Source organism: Arvicanthis niloticus, chromosome 2 (genome assembly GCF_011762505.2).
Source record: "Arvicanthis niloticus isolate mArvNil1 chromosome 2, mArvNil1.pat.X, whole genome shotgun sequence".
Lineage (NCBI taxonomy): Eukaryota > Metazoa > Chordata > Mammalia > Rodentia > Muridae > Arvicanthis > Arvicanthis niloticus.
The window spans coordinates 109,852,679-109,873,470 of record NC_047659.1 but is presented as its reverse complement, the minus strand read 5'-3'; the positions used below and the strand labels follow the sequence as shown (position 1 = coordinate 109,873,470).

The following is a 20,792-nucleotide window of genomic DNA, read 5'->3' as shown; positions in this document are numbered from 1 at the left end:
TTGATGGAGTGGAATGTTCTGTAACTCATTCGAACTGTTACAGAAGCTTGGCTAAAAGGTCACCACTGCTCTTTGGAGTTTCCAAGTCTGGGCACCATCTGGGAGCTTGTTAAAGATAAGGTTTTCCACTGGCTTTTTCCATACCAACTAGAACCAATTAGCAGAGGACTAATTTTTCAGAGACGAATGTGTCATTTTGTATGTATGAGGAGGGTGAATCACAGTTGCAAAAAAAGTGTGCAGTGCCTTTTCTCACCAAATCTGAGTAGATGTGTCAGGGAGGATATGATTAACTGGACCTGAATCTGTATAACCTTGAAAGAGACTTTTAAATACCTTACATAATGAACCAGTCCATTTTTCAAGTGTAATTTGGGAACGTGTTGTAAGGAAAATTGAGTTTTCACTATATACTCAGAATTCAATAGAAAAATGGGAGGATATCTTAAAGATATAATTTTATTTGGAGCCCTTGAAAAGGCCTGAACCCAAAGCAGCTAAAACACAGGCTCACTGCCATTGGTACTTATGATTTATGGCAAAGGAGAGGGAAAAGTTAAATCTAGAATTATAATCTTTTGCTTTGTATCAGTCTTAAAGTCATAAAGACTAAGCATGCTAAGCTCACTCTGCATGGCAAAGCATCATTCGGGTTGTTTTAATTTTATAGTTTTAGTCTAGGTCCAAAACTGGCTTGTGATTGCTTTTCTTACTCCTTTTTAGAAAACAAGAGCTGCAATCTCTCCAATCCTTAAAGCTTAACAATAAAGTTGTAGCAAAACATCAAGAGGAAAAAGGTTTGCCTCAAAGACGTCTGTCTCTGCTCACTACCGGCCAGTTCTGCATTCTCCCCCAAGCATTAACTGTGTCTTTTGACACCTGTCCTTGGAGAAAGTCCAAATGTGACAAACAGAAGCGATGTTCTGCCTTTCCTGGAGCTTCCCACGACACATATGAATTGTTATCGGTGGAACAAGGGACTCGGCTCCTCTCTGACACTCTTTTTCTTGTGTGCAGATGGTACACAGGAAGATTATCAAGTTAAAACTCAAAATACTTTCATTTTATTTGGAGCCCTTGAAAAGGCCTGACCCAAAAGCAGTTAAAAAACACAGGCTCACTGCCATTTGCACGTATGTGTGTATTTACGGCAAAGGAGAGGGGAAAGTTAAATCTAGAATCATATTCTTTCGCTTTGTATCAGCAGGTTTGTGACATTAAATAAATGATTATTTCCCTTCTTCAATTAAGCTGTTTGTAAAATAAAATTGTCCTTAGAAGGGGCAAAATACAATTACATTACTTTCTTTATGTTTCATTTAGAGCCAGGAAACTTAGGCTTCCGGTTCACAGTGCATCTCTTCAAAGTTTGCTTCATTGTCAAAACTCTCCTTATTGCAGAGTTCAGCGCCTCCTGACTTCTTGAATGGGAAATATTTCACGTTCAGGAGATCACCGAGTTTATCAATGACTTCCAAAACCTGCAATGAGATGTCCTTTGTAAGTTATCTTTCAACTCTTCAGTGGACCACTTTGCAGAGCTCAGGTTAATGGTTAGCTTTCGGAAGACCCATAGTAATGTTTTTCCAGCAAAAATCCATGCAGGTAGGTTTTGGTTTGTAAGTCCTAGAAAAACTTTAATTAATTTGTCTCTGTGGGTACATGTATGTGTACAGCTATACCTGCATGTATGTGCACATGTGTGTGATGCCAGAGAACAACCATGGGTGTCAATATTCAGGAGTCATCTATCTTGTTTCTTGATACAGAGTCTCTTGTTGTCCTGGAGCTTGCTGGTTGGTGTGCATCTGTAATTCTTTGTCTGTGTCTGTAGTGTTGGTTACAAGCACATGTCATTACACTAAGCTTTTTAAAAGTGGGTCCTGGGAACTGAACTCAGGTCCTCATGCTTGCATGTAAGCATTTAACCAGTTGAGTTAATCCCCCTTAACATTTTAGAGAATTAATGATGAATGATAATTCTCTTTATTTAACGCTCTAACTCAACATTGTGAATGTTCTGTTTTAGGGGTGTGATGACAGGAACTTAAGACCTCTGACCCATCTAAACCTTTTCTGTATCTTAAGACTTGCATGTAACCTCATAGAAGAAAACAATAGGGTTGCAAATTACATTTGAGATTGTCTTCAAATAGAGTAAACCAACAAAATAGAATGTTTTGGGTGCTAATAGCTACCTCTTCAATCATCCCCAAACTTACTTCCAACACTGATTTTACAATACCCATTCCTACACTCTGTAGAATAGCACAACTTAGACTCACAAAGAATCAAGACCACACACATTTCAGTTTTATATTAAAGTCCTTGCTGAAGTGTGGAAGAGTACTGTAGAGCCATGGGCATCTCTGAGACAGGGGTTAGAAGGGAGGGCATTCTTACTGCATTGGGTTTACACTGGAGGTGATTTTAAAGAAGCAAATGTATACTCTCCTTGGGTACTACCATGAAGCCACTGGCTGGTGTGTATTTATCATCTTTCAGAAATAAAGAGTAAAGCCAGCTAGAGCTGTCACAAAGGATCCAGAAAGGCAATATGTTACACTATCCTGTGTCTTTTCTGTTCCCAACCTGATCTCTGAATGATGCCTCCCCCTTTCTCTCTTTTTCTTTGTGGATGTTTTGCACATGTATGTGTACTCACACGCATATACACCCATCCAAGGTATGTACATGTGTACCTGAAGGTCAGCCATAGGCCAGGTCAATACCTTCTGTATTGTTTTCCACTTTAATTTTTTAGACAGGGTCTTCCACTGAACCTGAAGTTTACTAATTAACCAGTTCCAGGGCTCTGCTAAGCTCTGCTTTTCCAGTGCTAGGATTGCTAGGATTGCGGGCACACATGCTACTATATGCAGCTTTTTACATGAATGCCTTGAATCCAGGCTCAGGTCCTAGTGCTTTCAGACTGACAGCAAGCACTTTGCCGACTCACCATCTCCCCAGCCCTCTGACTGCTTTCGTGTACCATTGTTTATGTTCTATGAGTGCTCACATCCAGTTGCTACCTTAGCCCCCTAACTGTTGAACGGGTTCAAGTTTTACTCTATGTTATCTTAAATAACAGCTCAGGAGTTTACACAGCAATGCATGTGTGATCTCAGGAGTAACTGTTGAGCTGACTTATCAGTGCTCCTAGCAGGCCAAGTATTTTATAGCAATGAAGAATTTGTCAATGTGAGCCCAATGTCTGGTTACTACAGAGTTAGCTATATTTGAGATCTTACTGCTGTTTGGACCCAAAGGGATAAGATGTTTTCTCTGCTATCCACCTCATTTCTGTCACCGTTTGGAGCGTACTCCTTGTTCATTTTCACTTTGTAAGGTTTCCTCATTGTTGTGTTCTTACTTCCTCGTGTAAACAGTACAAGCCTTCTGCCAGCTTCCTTCCTTGCCCTTCCCTTTCCACCTTTCTCTGTTTCTCTCTCTGTTTCTCTGTTTCTCTCTCTCTGTTTCTCTCTCTATTCTTCTCTCTCTCCCTTCCCCCTCTCCCTCCCCTTCTCTCTCTCTCTCTTTCTTTCTTTCTCTCTCTCTTTCTCTCTCTCTCTGGTTTTCTCTCTCTGCTTTTCTTTCTCTGTCAGTCTCTTTCCATCTCTGTCTCTCTCTCTCTCCTCATATATCCCCTCCCTCTGTCTCTCTGTCTCTTGTCTTCTCTCCATCTCTCTTTCACCTTTCCTGCCCTTTGTCTCTCTATTAATCACTATCTCTCTCTATCTCTGTTTCTGTCTCTATTTACCTCTTTCGGTCTCTGCCTCTGTTGCTCTCTTTTCTCTCTTCTGTCTCCTCTGTCCCTCTGTTGCCATTTCTCTCTATATCTCTGTTTCTCCTTAGATCTTTCTCTCTCACCTCTCTTTCCCCCTCTTCTCTCTGTCTCTGTTTGTCTCAGTCTCTCCCCTCCTGTATCTGTTTCTCCCTCTCCCCTCCTCCCCACATCCGCATCCATCTCTCTCTCTGTAGTGTGTATATGTGTAATTCAAGCTCAAAGGATACTCTTCACCCTTTTATTCATTGTGCTTTCCTTTTTGTTCCTTGCATTCTCATAAAACCACCCACTCTAAGGAACACCAAGCTCCCAGTAATTGCTAGTCTAAAAGTTTCTTCTCATCTCTTACCCTATTTGAACTTACTTATATTTAGGTAGCTTTTCTGTCTTTTTTTTTTTTTTTTTTTTTTTTTTTTTTTTTTTTTTTTCTGGAAACTGTTTGTTAGTGTACTATAGTAGTACACATCTGTCCTGGCAGTTTTAGCTCTACCTATGTCCTACCTATTTCCCTACTGCAATTCCATGTCTCAGGAAGTAGGTGCTCTTCCAGAGTCTGCCTTTCCCCTGATCACTGTTATTCATTTCTCAACAATTAGATCTTTGATCTTTGGCTTTAACATACCCACAGTTCCATAAACTACCATAGCTCTACGCTTGCAATCATTCCAGAGCTCTAGAATAAATTTTCACTTTTATTGATAATCCAGAGGCACATACTTTCAGTGTACAGGTCTGGGTTTGCTGTATCCCTCCACTCTTATTAAAGATGCTCTGACACTTACTCTCCATTTCCTCTCATGTACCTGTTTGCTCATCCTTCTGTTCACCAAGCCTGGAGAGCTAGAGAACTACCCTTGGTCTTCTCTGCTCAGGCTTCCCCTCCATTTAATCACCTGTCAAACCTCGGCAAGTCATGTATTCATAGTGTGTAGTTGTAGATTTGTCTTTTAATTGTTGTTTCCATTGCTACTGGATGGAAACCACTTGTCAACTCTTATTTAGTTTAGATGGCTCCATTTCATGTCCCTTTCACTGGCTCTTTCCTTTCTAACCCACTTGTCACACTTACTTCACCATGACTGATCATGTTCCTCTAGTGGTCAGAAAGACCCAGTGATGCTTCATAATTGTTATTTAACAATGTCTATCTGAAAAGTCACTTTCCTTGTAAAGATTCACTACTATAATAATGAACCTCACTTTTGTGATCCCACAGAGTTCCTTGTTGTCTTCTCATGGTTAACTTATTCTGTCTGAAATTATTATTACTTTGTTATTAATCTAGCTTGTCAACATTGTCTAATCTTTTTGTTCCAGGTTTTGAATATGATTCAGTCACATCAGTGCTTATAAAAATGCATTCACATTATGGGATATTTAAACTTCAGACTGACTGTGATGGCTTAGTGTCCTGATATTATTCATATAAAATATAAAATGAATGGCAATAAAATACATTTTAAATGACTGCTTCCTCACACAAATATGATTGATATTATATAGAAAAAGTCTTTATTGTTTTCCTATGAATATTGTTTAATTTAGCTCATATTTTATTATAGAAGCTTTTGGACCTGTAAAAAATAATCAGGCCATAATACTTCCGTTCATGTAAGAGGAAGTTTACTTTTCAGAGCAGAAATAGAACATTTGACTACTCAGGGTTTTCTATGAAATCAAAATTCTGACTTTAATCAAGTTTTCAGGAATTGGATTTTTTTTTCTATCTGTTGGTTTGGCCATGTTGTTGGATATTGTTGACATACTACAGTGTTTTTTTTTGTTTGTTTGTTTGTTTATTTGTTTGTCTGCTTGTTTTTTTTAACATTTAGCAGTGAGTTTCGTTTGTTATTAGTTTTCTTTTCTTAAACCACTCTAGAGAACCCTAAGATATTTCAATAAAAGTACTCTCCCAGTCTATGGTATCAGACGTAGTCACTCTGTTGGTAGATGGATACTCACTGTGTCTAACATCTCCCGAGTATGTGCTGAGGAGAGGCTGAACCTAGCCCGAGCGTCTGCCAAGGAAGTAGCTGGAAATCCAACAACCACCACCGCAATTTTTTTCTTAAGCAAAAGTCTTGCAAAAGCTCTTAGGGAAAGAGAAAACAAAAGGTTAACTGAGGGAAGGTAGAATTATCCTGCTGGAAAAAAAGAATATGGTTAGTTGACTTGTTCTTTTTAAAAAATAATATTAAGAAAAGGATGCAAAACAGATCAAGGAAAGGACAATCATTTGCTATCCCTCATAGATGAGTGTGAGCTTTTTATGGAACCTGACACAGTGGTTGGGTAGTTGTCAGTTCAGAGCCTTTGGGATTGAGCAGGCAATGCTGGTGTCGGCGGTGCTGATATAACAAGCCTGCACTGATATGAACTCCCTGATCTGCAGAGTTCATGGACTAGAAATCAAAACAGCTAGTATAATGGCTCAGGAAATAATATTTATTAAATGTAAGCCTGTATGTTTTAAAAAGTTGAACCACAGCATTAATTGTGGACATTTCAAGAAGGAATACTAAGTGACTATAACTTGAAGATCAGGATTTGATATTTCTATACCAGAAGTGAAGACTACATGTTACAGCAAATGAGAAGTAAGTATTGGCAAAGGTCTCCTTTCTTTCTTTCTTTCTTTCTTTCTTTCTTTCTTTCTTTCTTTCTTTCTTTTTTTTAAGTAGTCCTACATCAGTCACAGGACTAACTACAAAGCTCTTGAAGGCAGAGAAACCTTTACAATCCCTCTTTCCCTTCATTCTTCTGCTTTTTGTTTATTTCAAAGTTAATTTCAGTATTGACCTCAGATTATTAAAATCAAAGTCTCTAAATCACTCGTTCTAAGAGCCAAAGTCAGATTAAAAAGGAACATGCTCTTCCTGCCCCCCCCCCCCCCCTTAGTCCTTTTTCTCTTTGGGCTCTGTTGCTCTCTGCAGGAAATCTTAATTGTCAAGTGGCTCTACCCGCAAGTGATGTCAAGGTCTCACGTCCGTTCTTAGCATTGAGGACTTGCTGGTATACTATTTTAGGCTGGAAGCTGACAGCAGCATAGAAACCTCTAGCTGTATTTTAGGAAAAAAAATCAACTGTATGAGACTGCCCACTATTCATCCACCTTGATATTTAACTATCCATGTTTTGTTTGCCCCGTGCAGAATTCATGTTATCAAATAAAACAGTGGAGAGTGCAAAACCTACTGAACACACAACCTTTCTGCCTCCCCTCCTCCTGGCGGGGGCAAGGCAAGGTTTCCCACTTTGATTTCTACTGAGAAGGCTACAAGGCGGCAAAACTTTCTAGCTGAGAAAGTTTGAAAACAGGGGCTGTTCTTTCTGCCTTCTTGATCACACTATGGAAGGCTGCTCACAGCACTGCACAGGAGGAGAGCACAGAATTGTCTGAGAAACAAGTCAAGTGCTTTGTTGCTAGGTACAAACCACCTGACCCGTAAGCTCAGGCTAGGTTTTGGGGCTCTCAGAAGAACACTTCACTTTGTATCAAAGGAAGTGAATTCTGTCAAAGAATGTTGAAAAAAAAAAAAAATAACTGTTTGTTCATTAGGATAATCTGGGGCTTCCCAGAAACATTTCTGAATTAAAAACTTAGACCACTTCAGAGACTATAGATGATTACATTTTATATAATGAGTCTATGGATATGTAACCCTCAAAGCAAATCAGAGTTGCCATAGGGTAGAAGTAACCAAGTATATGAAGCAATAATAATAACAACAACAACAATAACAATAATAATGATGATGATGATGATGATGATGATGATGATGATGATGATAATAATAATAATGATAAGCATTAGCACTGGAGTAGATGCAGCACTATAAGAACATGTATACCAAAGTCTCCCAAGTGGCAATGACAATGTAGGGGAAGTAAAACCTTGTACCACAGGCTGAACATAATACATACTTTATGTGTGTGCTTGAATTTTTTGTACCTATTAATTTATTTTGTGTGTATGTGTGCAGGTATGTGTGTAGGTCAGAGGACATCGTTTTAGAGTTGCTTTTCTCCTTCTACCAAGTGGCTTCCAGGAATTAAACTCAGGTCATCAGGCTTTGGCAGCAAGTGTCTTTACCTGCTGAGCCATCTTTGCCAGCCTGATTTACACATTTTATGGCTGAAGTTGCGTTGTCCTAAACACCACAGATGATTGTACTGTTGCAGTACATTCAAAACTACACCACACTTGACACTCTTTTTTAATCTCATACGGGCAGAAGAATATGAAGAACTCTCAATTTGTAAGAACATCAAAGGTTTAATTTCCTAAGAATTTTATGTGTTTATGTGTATGCATGTAGAAATATGTGCATGTGGAAGCAGACGTAGATTTGGGCTGTACTCTCCAATTCTGTTTCACTTTCGTTTTCAATATATATTGTATTATGAATTTTGACAACTTTACACATCAGTACTGTATTTACATTATCTCAACCTGCACTCCCTTCTTAAATGTCTCCCAAATCCTGCCTATTCCCTCTCAACTTCATTACCTCTTCTCTTTTTAATTATTATTTTGAAGTAGTCACTCACTGAACCTATAGCTCATCGGTTTGATGGGGCTGAATGGCCAGGGAGCCCCAAGGGTCTGCTTGCCTTGATATTCCCAGAATTATGATCACAACTGTGCCATCTATGCTTTTACCTGAGTGCTGGAGACCAGGGAGTCATTTTAGCAACTGTTCTGTGTCTCCTTAGCCCCTGGCATCAAAGATTTTAAACGTGAAAGTGAAAACAAGTGTATTCACACCAGCTGATACAATTTACTCCCTATTTTGAAAGCTTTTTTACATATAACCTTTCAACAGAAAGAACATAGAAGAAAACAATGCCAGGCAGATGAGCAAATCTGGCAGATAACTGTGCCCACAAATAGCATGACTTTCTACGTCACCTGTCCTGGATTTCCTTAGGGAATGTAGTTAGGCATTATTTTTATTTTTTGCTGTCAAACTGAATGATGCATTTTGAGCTGTCAAAGACAACATTCAAGACCGCTAACCCAACAGTCTGTGTTGCTTTAATGAGATGTAGACTAAAACTTGAAGCCTTTGCTACAGGCTTCAGAGCTTCGGTCCATGGGCAAAGGAAAATGGCATTGGATTCTTAGGCTCCTGATCACAACCTGGATGAATCTAAGAAGGTAATCTAAGCCTTCTTAGTCTCGTAGTCCCATTTATAAACTAGGGGCAAGCACTGCACCCATGATGAGTGTTCAGAGAGGTTAAAAAGCCTTATTTAGAATATAATCAGCATCAGCAATGTTAGCTTCTCGTAAAGAAAAATCATAAGATGCAGGGAACCAGGATCTATGGTCCAATATAGCATAACCTATGCAGAGTAGCAGCATGTTCAGTCCTTTTCTAGGAGTTCTGCTTTTATTAACTACAATGATTATCTTGGGAAGCCATGTAACCATGGCAACTTAACTTTCTTTTCAGTTGAAACTACTACTAGTTAGTACAGTGTATAATGGTTGGCAATGGTGGGATACTTACATTGCATCAAGAGCTGTATTAATAAGCAGTATATATGTGATTAAAGTTATTAACAACAGCAGATCTTGAATTACTCTTACATGAAAAACATCATTCCAGATGCTGCAGATACTCTTTCTTTCTTTCTTTCTTTCTTTCTTTCTTTCTTTCTTTCTTTCTTTCTTTTTTCTTTCTTCAGTACTGCAGAGTGGAGCCAGGATTTTGTGTGTCAGGTCACTGTTCTATTATTGAATTATATCCTCAGCTCTTTACTGTATTAAATCAGGGTTATTTATGTATTCTCAGGAAGGGAGCGCTAATCTATCTAATTTCATCAGGAGGAATCTGGTATTCAGAAGGTTGTTGGCTCACTTGTCCAGTATTCTCCAAGAGAGAATATGAGCCAAAACGATTCTGAACCTCTTACTACAACACTAAAGACAACTGCTACAGCAAATAGATAGGATTAGTAGATTTGAAATGCATTTAAAATTCAGTCCTGTTAGTATACTACTGGCTGATTGTGTATCACAATGACATGTTGTGTATCTTTAAAAGCTCAAATAAAGTTTTTAAAAAAATATTTTCAGCATGAAGAAACATTGTGATACCCTATTAATGTGCATAATTTTTATATTTTATGTATCAGCATAAAACAAATTTAATTAAAAACATGCTCTTTTTTTGCTATTAATGAGATCCACATTGGATTATTCACTCATCCAACTTGTTTAGATTTTAATTTTGGTCTCCATCTTCTTGTACACTGCTTACTTCTCTTACTCTGTTACCATGCATTGTGAATCTCAACAAGCTTATGTTGAGTGTCTTCTTTTGAGCTAGTAATAAAATATTAGGTAGACATTATCTAGGGTTGAAATCTTCCTTCTAGAGTATGCTATTTACCCAGTCATTTTTGAATAAGTGCATGTGTTCTTTTGTGCCCTCAAAAGTTAGAAGGTAGAGTGGTTAGATTAGTGGCTGTGTAGAGTCTCCACTATCACTCCTCCCTTGACATTGCACTGAGTAGGATGGTGTTATATTCTGTCCCCTTGGACACTCAGTGCATTGTTTCTTTGACTTACATTTGTGAACACAGGGCTGACTGATGCTGATGATGTAACCTACTAAATAGCTCACTCACATGAGAGGTTTAAGTGCTTGATATTTTGCCGTGGCAAAAAAAAAAAAAAAAAAAAATCACACAGGATATGTTTAGAAGAATGAACCTTTTGAGAATTTATGATTCACTTCTATTCAGGATGAGTTCTCAACAGACTAGATTCCAAAATCTTTTAATGGTATTTTTTGTATTATGAATTATCTATCTGTTCAGGTAGATAAATGGTGGGTCAAAGAGAAAGCTCTAATACTGGGATTATGTGTTGGAGGGACAATCTTGTGTCAGAAGGAGGCTCAAGACCATCTCTCTTTCAATTCATATAAACCCTTTTTCCATATTTTCAGAGCTTGAAAATGGTATAGAGAGGTGGGCCTTAGTGCCTATGCCTATATTTTCTGGAAGGTACATGGAAAAACTTCTGAAGATGCCTGCTGATGACTTCTGAGAAGCTGTGTGTCTGAGGTCAGAACTTAAGCGCATCCTCAAGCACATAATCTAGCTCATGCACAGAAAAACCTCATGGCATAAAATATCCCATCTCTGTCATGGCACACTGGGCGTTGGCCTGATTTTGAGGGTTGATGGCTACTCACGACACTTTAGCAGGCATGTAGAGGAGCACAGGGACCACGGGAGAGAAGTCAGTACCATAGACGATGAATCCCATCTCTATCAGTCGCCGTCGGAAGTATTTTATGTTTTCTCTAAGTTGTTGTATTCTCTGTATACCTGAAAGGACACAGGCATGAAACCCTTCAATCTCTATCAGGAAGAGGGAAGTAGAGATTAGATCAACTTGGCAAGCATTTTCCCCTCTGAGGGCTTGCTTATCAGCTAAGAAGAGTTGAAAACAGGTGATCAGACACAAGTCCTGTGCTGTGCTTAGGAGACAATATGGGAGAAGGGTGTGTTAAATACTATAGGACAAGTGGGAGCAAGTACCTCTTGTGTATAGACTCTATGGCAAATGCTTTAAATATTAACTCAGGAAGTGAGTGTAATAAGAAATACACACACACAGACACACAGACACACACACACACACACACACACACACTCACACACACTCGAATCTAGCCATGGCTAAGCTAGTACAATTGTTTGGACTTTCTGTTATGTGAACCAGTAAGTGGTCTTTTCTGTGAGCAAATGTTTCTAGTGACAGATGGCCACTACTTTGACCAGGCATGATACAACAATATCAATAAATAATATGAATAGAGTGCTGGTGAGATAGATCAGTGGTTATAGGCACAAGTATGATGACCTTAGTTTGATCCCTGGATCCCACAAGGGGGCAGGAAAGATGTGACTCCTGAGAGTTGACCTCTGTTCTATTGATCTACACACGCACCTGCATGTGCATGCACATGTGTGTGTCCAAGCAACACACACACACACACACACACACACACACACACACAGAGGGTGATGAGGGAGAGAGACAGAGACAGAGAAAGAGACAAAGACAATTAAATAAATATTGAAAAGACAGCAGCAGTAACAATGATTATAATCCATATATAATGTCATCACAGTTATAGGCAGGTACCATACAGTAACTTATCTATTTCTACTTTATTATGACAGTATCAAGATGGGTACTGTAATCTTATATAATACATAATGGAAAGCAAGTACTTAAATTTATAAAGTTTGTAGCTATTCGAGATAGAATTTAGCCCAAGAAATTGGGTTCTAGAATTTGGTTTGTTAACCTCTATACTAGTGTTCTGTCTAGATAATGTATAGATGGTGGCTATCTTTTCTAATCTGTAATAAAATTCTAATCTCTACAATAATAATTGATCATAATTAAGCCAGTATTTTATAGTAGCAAAAGTGGAGAAGGCCTCATGTTGTAAAGGGTTGGACAGACATTGAGGATTAAGAGTTCAAAGCCTGATAAAGGGGAGACCTTATTAAGCCTTCCACTTTGGCTGTAGGGCCTGAAAGTATAGACACAAGGAGTGATGTGAACCTATAGACTGTCCTCCTGAAGTCATTTGTTTATGTAGCCTTCTCGTGTGTTGAATGATAAGATCAATCATTTCCCAAATACGTTAGATCTTCTTTCACAACTTTTCTTTGATCTTGAGTTCCAAAGGGACCTAACATTAATTGCCTAATTGTGCCAACTGTACATGCAGAGGAATGAAGATTTAGTTGAGTAGAACATCAAGAGATGGGATGTTAAATGCCTCATTTGTCCAGGATTCCTTTCTGTAATTGCTCCTTATCTAACTCCAGTTTTTGAGGAAGATCCTTTTCCAACTTTTCTCATTCCTGGTAAGCAGATTTTGATAGAGAAAAAAATAAAAAAAAAAATACAAAAACAAAACATCTGCTGCATTCTAACTCCTTAATCCTGGCCACAGATAGGGGGTAGAGATTCCCTTGACCTAAGGGGAGTTCATTTGGATATTGATCAGGGAATCATGATGTAGACTGTCACAGGAATTTTTACAAAGAGATGACAGATACTAGTTAAGCCAACCATATCTTCTTGCTAGTAGAGTTTAGATCTGAAAAACTTAAAACTAACAGTTGCTAGGATAAAATTAGAAGAAAGGGGAGAAAAAGTTGTAGCAGAATCCATGAGATAGAATAAGTCACTGGTTAAGAAAAGGGGGGCAATCTGTGGAGAACAGACAAAGTTCACTGGTAGCAATGAGAGGAGAAGATACATAAGCAGAAAAGAATTATGATCTGTGGGAAGCTAGATGTGAAATCAAACAGTCAGATTGGATAGATATGGATATGCATAAAGTTATAGATTATATAGATACATCCATGACTCTAATGAACACTATAAAGGAAAGTTATGTGGTATTATGATAGTTCACACTAGGAAGATTAGAGCAAGCCTAAGGTAGCCTGGCTTCAATGATGATCAGGCTGGAATCTAAAGTGTGAATAAGTTATTAAGTAGAAAACTATCAGAGAAGAACAGCCAGTTAGAGAAAGCAAGCCAACAATTCAACGGTGCAATGATGGGTACCATAGGAGGATGGTAGAGAACTAAGGGAATTGTGATGAGCCTGAGCAAGGGAAGATTGCCTGAAGAAAAAGAGGAGGGATGCGTGTAGACAAATGGAAGAATCCAGCATTTAAATGTTGTGATAAGGGTGAACCTAAAAGGCAGGAGAGAGAGAGAGAGCTAGAGACAGAGAGAGAGAGAGAGAGAAGAAGGAGGGAGGGGGAAAGATGGAGAGGGAGGAGGGAGGAGGAAAGAGGGAGGAAGGGAGGGAAAGAGGGAGAGAGAGAACATGCAGGAGATGAAATAATATTCCTGGACGTTTCAACATGGCAATCACTGATAGCAACATTTCTGGGTGGGCCACTGGATTGAGACTCGGAGTTGCAGGAATGATTTACTTTCATGTATATAGTCTCCCCCCCCCACACTCACTCATGCTTCAAGAACCAAATGAAACAACAATAAAAAAATTCTCTGCTCTCCATTTCTAGATTTGTCAATTGTGTGGAATCTGAAAATATGCAGGGCCATCTGTATAAATTCTACAGAGTAGATACAACGTCTTAAGTCATTTAAAAAATAATTGTTTTATAATATGCTGAAATGTCTCTTGGGAATTTGTATGTGTACATGGAGTGTCCTTTGTGAAGTATAAAACTAGAAATTAGAAGGGGTGCTGTTTTCCTTAAAAATTCACCTATACTTTGAAACTCTATGTCTAGGGAGATAAGAGCATAGAGCGGGGAGAATAGGCCAACTGACTACCAGAGGGATGTGGTAAGATGTGATATGAAGGTGATTGAGAAGAAGGCGTGGATATACATCCCATCCACCCAAATGTATTCCATATGGCCTGTCTTCTTGTGTGCTCAGCACTTTTGTTGATTGTTAGCTACACGACGAACAGATGACTTCATCAGGCTGGGCCTGATGGTTCCTAAATGTTCCCCCTCAAAGACTCGGAGGATTTCCTGGTCGGGAAGTACACAGATGATTTAAATTGCTTTTCCCAGTGGCATTATCTTTGCACTTGCCTACAGTGACTCATCTATCATTGGACAGCCCAGCTACTTAATTGGCCCCGTCTGTCTTCTCTTCCTCAATTAACTCAAGTAACTGGATCATAATCGAGTGTCACTACTTCACTATTTCTAGAAGCTTTGCAAACTTAATAAAACTGGTCAGAATTTTGGTTCTGAGTTCATCTGATCTGTAAGAACTGGAAGGGTCATTTTTGTCTGGTCTTTCCTGTCTTTGAACCACTTATCAGCACAGTTACGGCTGATAAGCCACCATGACACACTTTGTAGTCACCACGCTTTCTCATACAGGTCAACTATAAATGCCTTTGAGGTCTTTGGTATTGGCCAAGATACAGCTCCTTTCAATTACTTGATTCCTCACTCTTTAAAGTCGAAAACATTTGCATTCTCCTGAAGGGCCTGGGGGCAAAGGGGAATTTGTACATATAAAACGCTGCTCATCTAGACAGGATGTGGGTGATTGTACTAATTATGGTGTGCTTTGAGATCCGTGCTTGAAGAGAGCTTGGTAAAAGCAGAAGAAATACTTGGCAGGGTTCTTGTGCACAGGAACGGTTGCTGTCGAGACAGCACCCAGGCATTCTGCAGACTGGGCACTGCAGCCAGATCCTGTTTGAAAGGCATAAAGCCTCTAATTACAGAGGTTCAGCTTCTTCTTCTGCAGGTTCCACACAAGACCGAAAGGGTCCCAGCCAGCTAAAGAAATGAATGAGATGATTCTAACACAGGCTTTTATGTATTTATTTTGCTAAACTTGGGTCTGAGTGATGTCAGGGGGAAGGAACAGGCTTCAGAGTTAAGTGAACTACCATCAAGCTCGACCTGGATAACTTCAGTCCTTAAAAAAAATTGACTGTTATCTGCAAGGTAAAGATAAGATTATCTCAGGAAGATGGGCTAGAAATGAAGACTGTTTAAAGCAAGAGGCCCAATGAATGTGTCAACTGGCATCCAGGATGTACTTGGGAGTCAATTCTCAGTTCCCCTAGTTTTCAGCAGCCTCACTGTCGCCTTGGCATCACCTGGAGAGGTTGTAGAGTCAATCACACGCCAAGGTTGCACCCAAGACCCATTGAGTTGTGCACTCTCGGAGTAGCACTGGGCATGCATTTTGATTTTCAAAAAGAGAGTTGGAAATTTCAGAAACTGGTGCTTTGCCAGTTCGCCTATAAGGCTGTGCATGCTTGTGGGAGGTACCTGGCTACTTTTTGACTCTAAAGTTGGATTTGAAAATAAAAAAAAAAAAAAAAATGAGAGTTAGCAGTAGCCTCTTGATATCGTATCTAGGAAAGCTACTGAATTCAGATTTCCTTTCCTGTGGGTAACCTGCTTTCCTGGGAGTTATCTGCTACAAGTTGTTCATTCAACTTGAGATCAGCCCCTGATCTGCCTCATCCCTGTCAGAAGGTAGGTACGGTTAGAGGTGAACCCATGCCTGCAAAGAAGCTATGTGCTGCCATCCCTGCCTTTCAGGTTTCCAGCCCTACCCGCCTGAGAGATGAGCTGGGTTAACAGAGGCCACAGAGTACTTTAACCTTCCCTCCGATGCTGTTAAAACAAAAACAGCTGGGGCAGAGGAAGGAAAACAAATAAAACACAAAGCCTCTCACTACAAAGCTTTGCAGTCCCCTAATAAAAACAATGGTTTGTGGCGTTTCCAGAAATATGTTTAGGACAACTCAGTCTCCAGGAGGAGCAGAAGGAATTTCGGAGAGTGGAAACGGCCAGTGACCTGTCTTAAAGGAGAAAAATGTCTTCCCCACCAAATCATTGGCATGCTCTGGGGTGGAGCAGGTGGGTGGGCAGGCATTACTCTCTACAATGCAGAAAGAAAAGGAGATGGTTTGATGCCCTCCTGGGCCAACATAGTGTCACTCTCAGTTTCTAGCAGAGGAATGTATATATACCCAGATGCCAATGGGTGACTTATGTTAGCATTTCTCATGCTTAGAAATGGACACATGGGAATACACACTGCCTGCACTGACTTAAATTATTTAGCACACCACTACTGTCAGAACACTGACTTGGGCAATCTAACATTTCAGCTCAGGCAGTATTACTTGAAAAATGAGGTCCTTGTCTCCATAGATGGAAAGTATCTTTCTGTAAAACATTTCTCACTGTTTAAGCAGTTGGTATTTCAGAAAAAAATTAGCCCGTGGAAAATCAAATTGACATTAGAGAATGACTACAGTAGTCTAAACCCTTTCTTAGTCCTGGAGCTCCCCTGACTTCTTCCCTGGCGTGACCCAGAGTGTGGGGTGCTGAGCAGCCCTGGCAGTAAAGTTTCCATGTGGCAGCAGGAACCCAGTGTCTGTTATTTTTAAGCACTGGACACCAGACAGGACATTTTGTTTCCAAGACACTCAGGGGCAGAGGGATCTCAGGGAAGATGAAGAGGCTACGGGTGGTGAGAACGGTAAGAACCACATTAGCAGTGACAGGCTTCCCAGCAGGGTGGAGACAACAGCATTTGGAGTGGTTTGCTTAGAGAAGCACACATTTTTATAAGGCAGTGGAGCTCTCCCTTTTGATGTCAGGATTCCAAGGTTACGGCATGTTTTATAGCTACATACACATGTGCCAGGGGCTCTTTAGTCTGTGCAGTCTTGGCCCTGGGGAATGTACACAGAGGGGCAGATTGGACTTCAGGCAGGAGCAGCTATCTTCATGGCCTGATTTCAAGGGCTCGGAAGAGCTACTACTACAAAGCTACTCCAACACACTGACAGGGATTTGACTCACCGAGCAGGATGAAAGAGGTCATCTGTACATCAAGGAGGAGCCAGAGAGTGATGTTTTGGAATCCTTTACAGACGTGGAAACTGAGGCTTGTGGATTATGAAAGTATTGCCAAGATAACGTGGAAACTGGATCTGCTTATAAGATTCTCAAGAGTTGGCTCATTGGTTATGTGTGAGTCCCATGACATAAGGACACATGCATTTGACACACAGAAAGCTCTTATGACATACAGAAACTGGGCTGGTTGTGGAAGCAGAAATGGACGGTGGGATTCTGGAGCTCTTTTGAAAAGAAATGATCTAATCAAGAGGCAGATAGAAAATGGCATGCACAGAGTAACGCATGCCATTTGACATGTGTATCACCATGATACTGTCTGATGAATATTATTAATTGAATGGTTAATTTGCATTTAAATGGAGAGTAATATCTTAGCAAGTCTCTAATAGTAGAATTTAGTACATTAAAGAAGGCATGCACTTCCCAGAACCCTTATGAATTAGTAATTTTTAACATACCAAAGGTTTCTGTAATTTTTAAAAATTAATGGTAATAGGAAAATAAGACAAATTTTCTTATGTGCAGAATCAATATATATATGTATATATGCATATATGTAACATACATATATGTATGTGTGTGTTCATATGAAAGTATAAAGAAGACAGTATTTTGAGGGAAGACAGAGAGCAGCAGGAAGGGAGACAATCGAAGGTGATGGGAATATATAAACATAATGTATGAAAATAATGAAAAGCCATTATTTCATACAACAAGTAAAAGAACTAGCAGACATATTAACCTTCCACTTCAGAGATTATATTCTAGAAGGACTGGGGTTGACCTTTTAGAAGAGCTCATGGGACAATTATGATGTCTTCCTATAGTTAAGAACCACTGCTCAAAGTGACACATTACATTGAGGTTGTTGATTCAATAACAATAATAATGATGATAAGGGTAATAATAACAATAAAATAAATTGTAACTGAAGACAGCAGAGAACAATCCAAAGAGTTTCTGGGACCAGTCAGTATATTTGGTGGGAGGTTCTATGTGACCCCCCCCCCCTTTTTTGAAGATAAAAAACTAACACCTGGTTATGTGTCAGTTCACCAGTCGATGTGGTGGGAATGATGGGTGATGGGGATGATGGGGAAGATGGGGATGATGGGGATGATGGTACTTGCTGATCTATGTACTTCCCCAGGTTTTGAGAGGATGATAACTCAGAATTTGCTGATGTATGGCTTTTCATATACAGATAACAGCTGTATTTGGTAGAGAATTGAAAGATGAGGGTACCCACTTGTGGCCATTGGAATAAGAATAGTCCCTATGGCTTGTATATTTGAATGCTTGATTCCCTGGTCAGTGAACTAGGAGATGTTCTCCTATTGGTGGGGCTATGTCATTGGGAGCAGTCTTTGAAGATTCAGTTAGCTCATTTTGTCTCACTTGTTGATAAGGATGTAAGCTCTCAGTTACTGACCCAGCATCATGCTTGCTTGCTGCCATGTTCCTCACCATGGTGGTCATAGACTCTAACACTCTTCAAACATGAGTCCCAAATTAAATGTTTTATTTTATAATTTGCCTTGGTCATCCTGTTTCATTATGGCAATTGAAGAATAACTTAGATACCACTATTTTCCAGGCTCCTCCAAACTAGAAGATTAATATTATCATAATAGAATGTAAAGCATTAAGTGCCCCAGGGAAGAAATGCTCTGGGAGTTTGGAGAAGAAATTTGAAAGTGGTAAGTTCATGACTTGTGCATGGAAGTTTGCTTTGAGTTACCAGAATGGACGGCTCCATTGCTCACATGCTTGAATGCATTGATGGAAGGACAAGTGAACTAGACCAATGTAATTCAAATTCCACCAAGTCTGATTTGGGAAGTTGATAATGGAAAGATAGCAGTATCAAAAGTAGAAAATGATCTGTTTGGGGCAGTGGGGTGGGTGAATGAGGAAGAGGAATTTTGTAGGGTTAGGATATAAGCTGGAGGTGATATAAGTTAGCCAGAGTGGTAGCTTGTTTGAAGATGGGACACAGAGGCAAAGGATGTGTCAAAAGGAAGGTCCTGGACTGAGTAACTGAGTTGATAGCACCCTCTTGAAAGGACTAGAAGTCAGGGATATCAAAGCTGCCACCAGCAAGCTTTAATAGGGAGGGGCAGCCAGCAAGCTCATTTTAAAAACTTTGGTTTTTTGAACTGTGGAAACTATTTGCTCAGAAGTGGGGTTCTGATGGAGCCCAGTATTGATCCTTCCCCCACATAACACCAACACCAGGGTCGAGTGCCAGAGGGCTGTGAACCCAGTTTACAGGGTTCAAAAGTGACTCCCCTGTCACAGGTCTGTGTTTCCTCCCTCCACGTCTTCCCTTCTTCACCCGTAGAAGTGAGAATAATGCTGCACATTTCTTTCTAGTATGAAGATTGAATAGTAATCACTTAGTGGAGCGACAGGCACAGAAGAAATTCAATGTTGTAAAATTAAACAAAATATGTGTTTTATACAATGGGCCTCAAAAAATTTTCACAGTTCGAAAATAGTAAAAACCATGAGTTTGAGCTAAAACCTGGCTGCTTAGCTTGAATTTGCTCCCAAAGGCTATCCTCAAGGCCAACGTCACTACAGTTTATCAGGCTGTCCTTTAGTCCTTCTAGGTTTGTGTGTGTGTGTGTGTGTGAGGGATTTGCTTTCATTTCTTTCCTGTCTCTCCAAATTTAGTGTTCAATGTTCTCTGGAGTAATTTTCATTCTTAGTATTCAGTTTGAGGCAGATCACTGCTGGCAATGCAACCCTTGCAGTCGTCTCATACACATGTGTGTGAACGAACACACACACACACACACACACACACACACTCTCTCTCTCTCTCTCTCTCTTTTGAAAACTCTAGAGAGATGAACAAGCAGCAACTCCTTGGTGCAGTGACCTCTTAGATGGGGGCCTTCTGGAAGAAAGCGATTTGAGGAAAGAGGCCTGACTCAGGAGACTCTTCTACTGTCTTTGAGAATGAAGGAGCTACCTGCTAAGGAAGGAGTGACCGCCACCTGTGGAGAATGACTCTGGCATCCAGCCAACCAGAAAATGGGGACCTCAGTTCAACAGCTCCAAAGAATTGAGTTTGGTGATGGGAGTGGAGCCTGAGTTTTTGAAAAGAGTAGATGGTGCCATCTTCCTTCAGCCTCCTGGGAGGCTCTGCTCAAATTCTCCACAAAGTAACTGATAATAAACGGGCATTGTTTTAAGCAGCCACTTAGGGCAATTTGTTATGCAGAAACAGAAAGCTAATACATTCCTTCTAGCTCAAACTCACACATGCTGGGCTTCGTTAGGCATGAATCCACCTGCTTAATCCTCCCCAGCTGTGGCTGGTGAGGTAGCTGGTTTCCTCTACCAGAGTGAGGCTGAATACGTTTCACTGCACAGTTGTAAATGAGCTCACGATGAGAGAAACAAAGGCTGATGTAGAACACCAGCTCTTTTTCACTGTATATGAGACAAATAGAGTTGTCTTCTCTGCATCTCTAGTTGTACTGAAACGTATGGGATTCCACGTATGGGATTCCACATTACACGTCCTCTGTCTCAGAGTCTTTTT

At 40.0% G+C, this 20,792-nt stretch overlaps 1 protein-coding gene across 1 annotated transcript in view; it reads right to left on the bottom strand.

Moving 5' to 3' along the window:
- Nucleotides 1-441: 441 nt before the first annotated feature.
- Nucleotides 442-20,792, bottom strand: part of Sptlc3 (serine palmitoyltransferase long chain base subunit 3) — a 118,180-nt gene continuing 97,829 nt past the window's right edge. The window contains exons 10-12 of the mRNA XM_034496555.2: nucleotides 10,999-11,134; nucleotides 5,750-5,879; nucleotides 442-1,481 (exon numbers count right to left, since the gene is read on the bottom strand). Of these exons, the coding sequence (XP_034352446.1) occupies nucleotides 1,335-1,481; nucleotides 5,750-5,879; nucleotides 10,999-11,134 (413 nt within the window). The 3' untranslated portion in view covers nucleotides 442-1,334. The remainder of the gene's footprint in view (nucleotides 1,482-5,749; nucleotides 5,880-10,998; nucleotides 11,135-20,792) is intronic.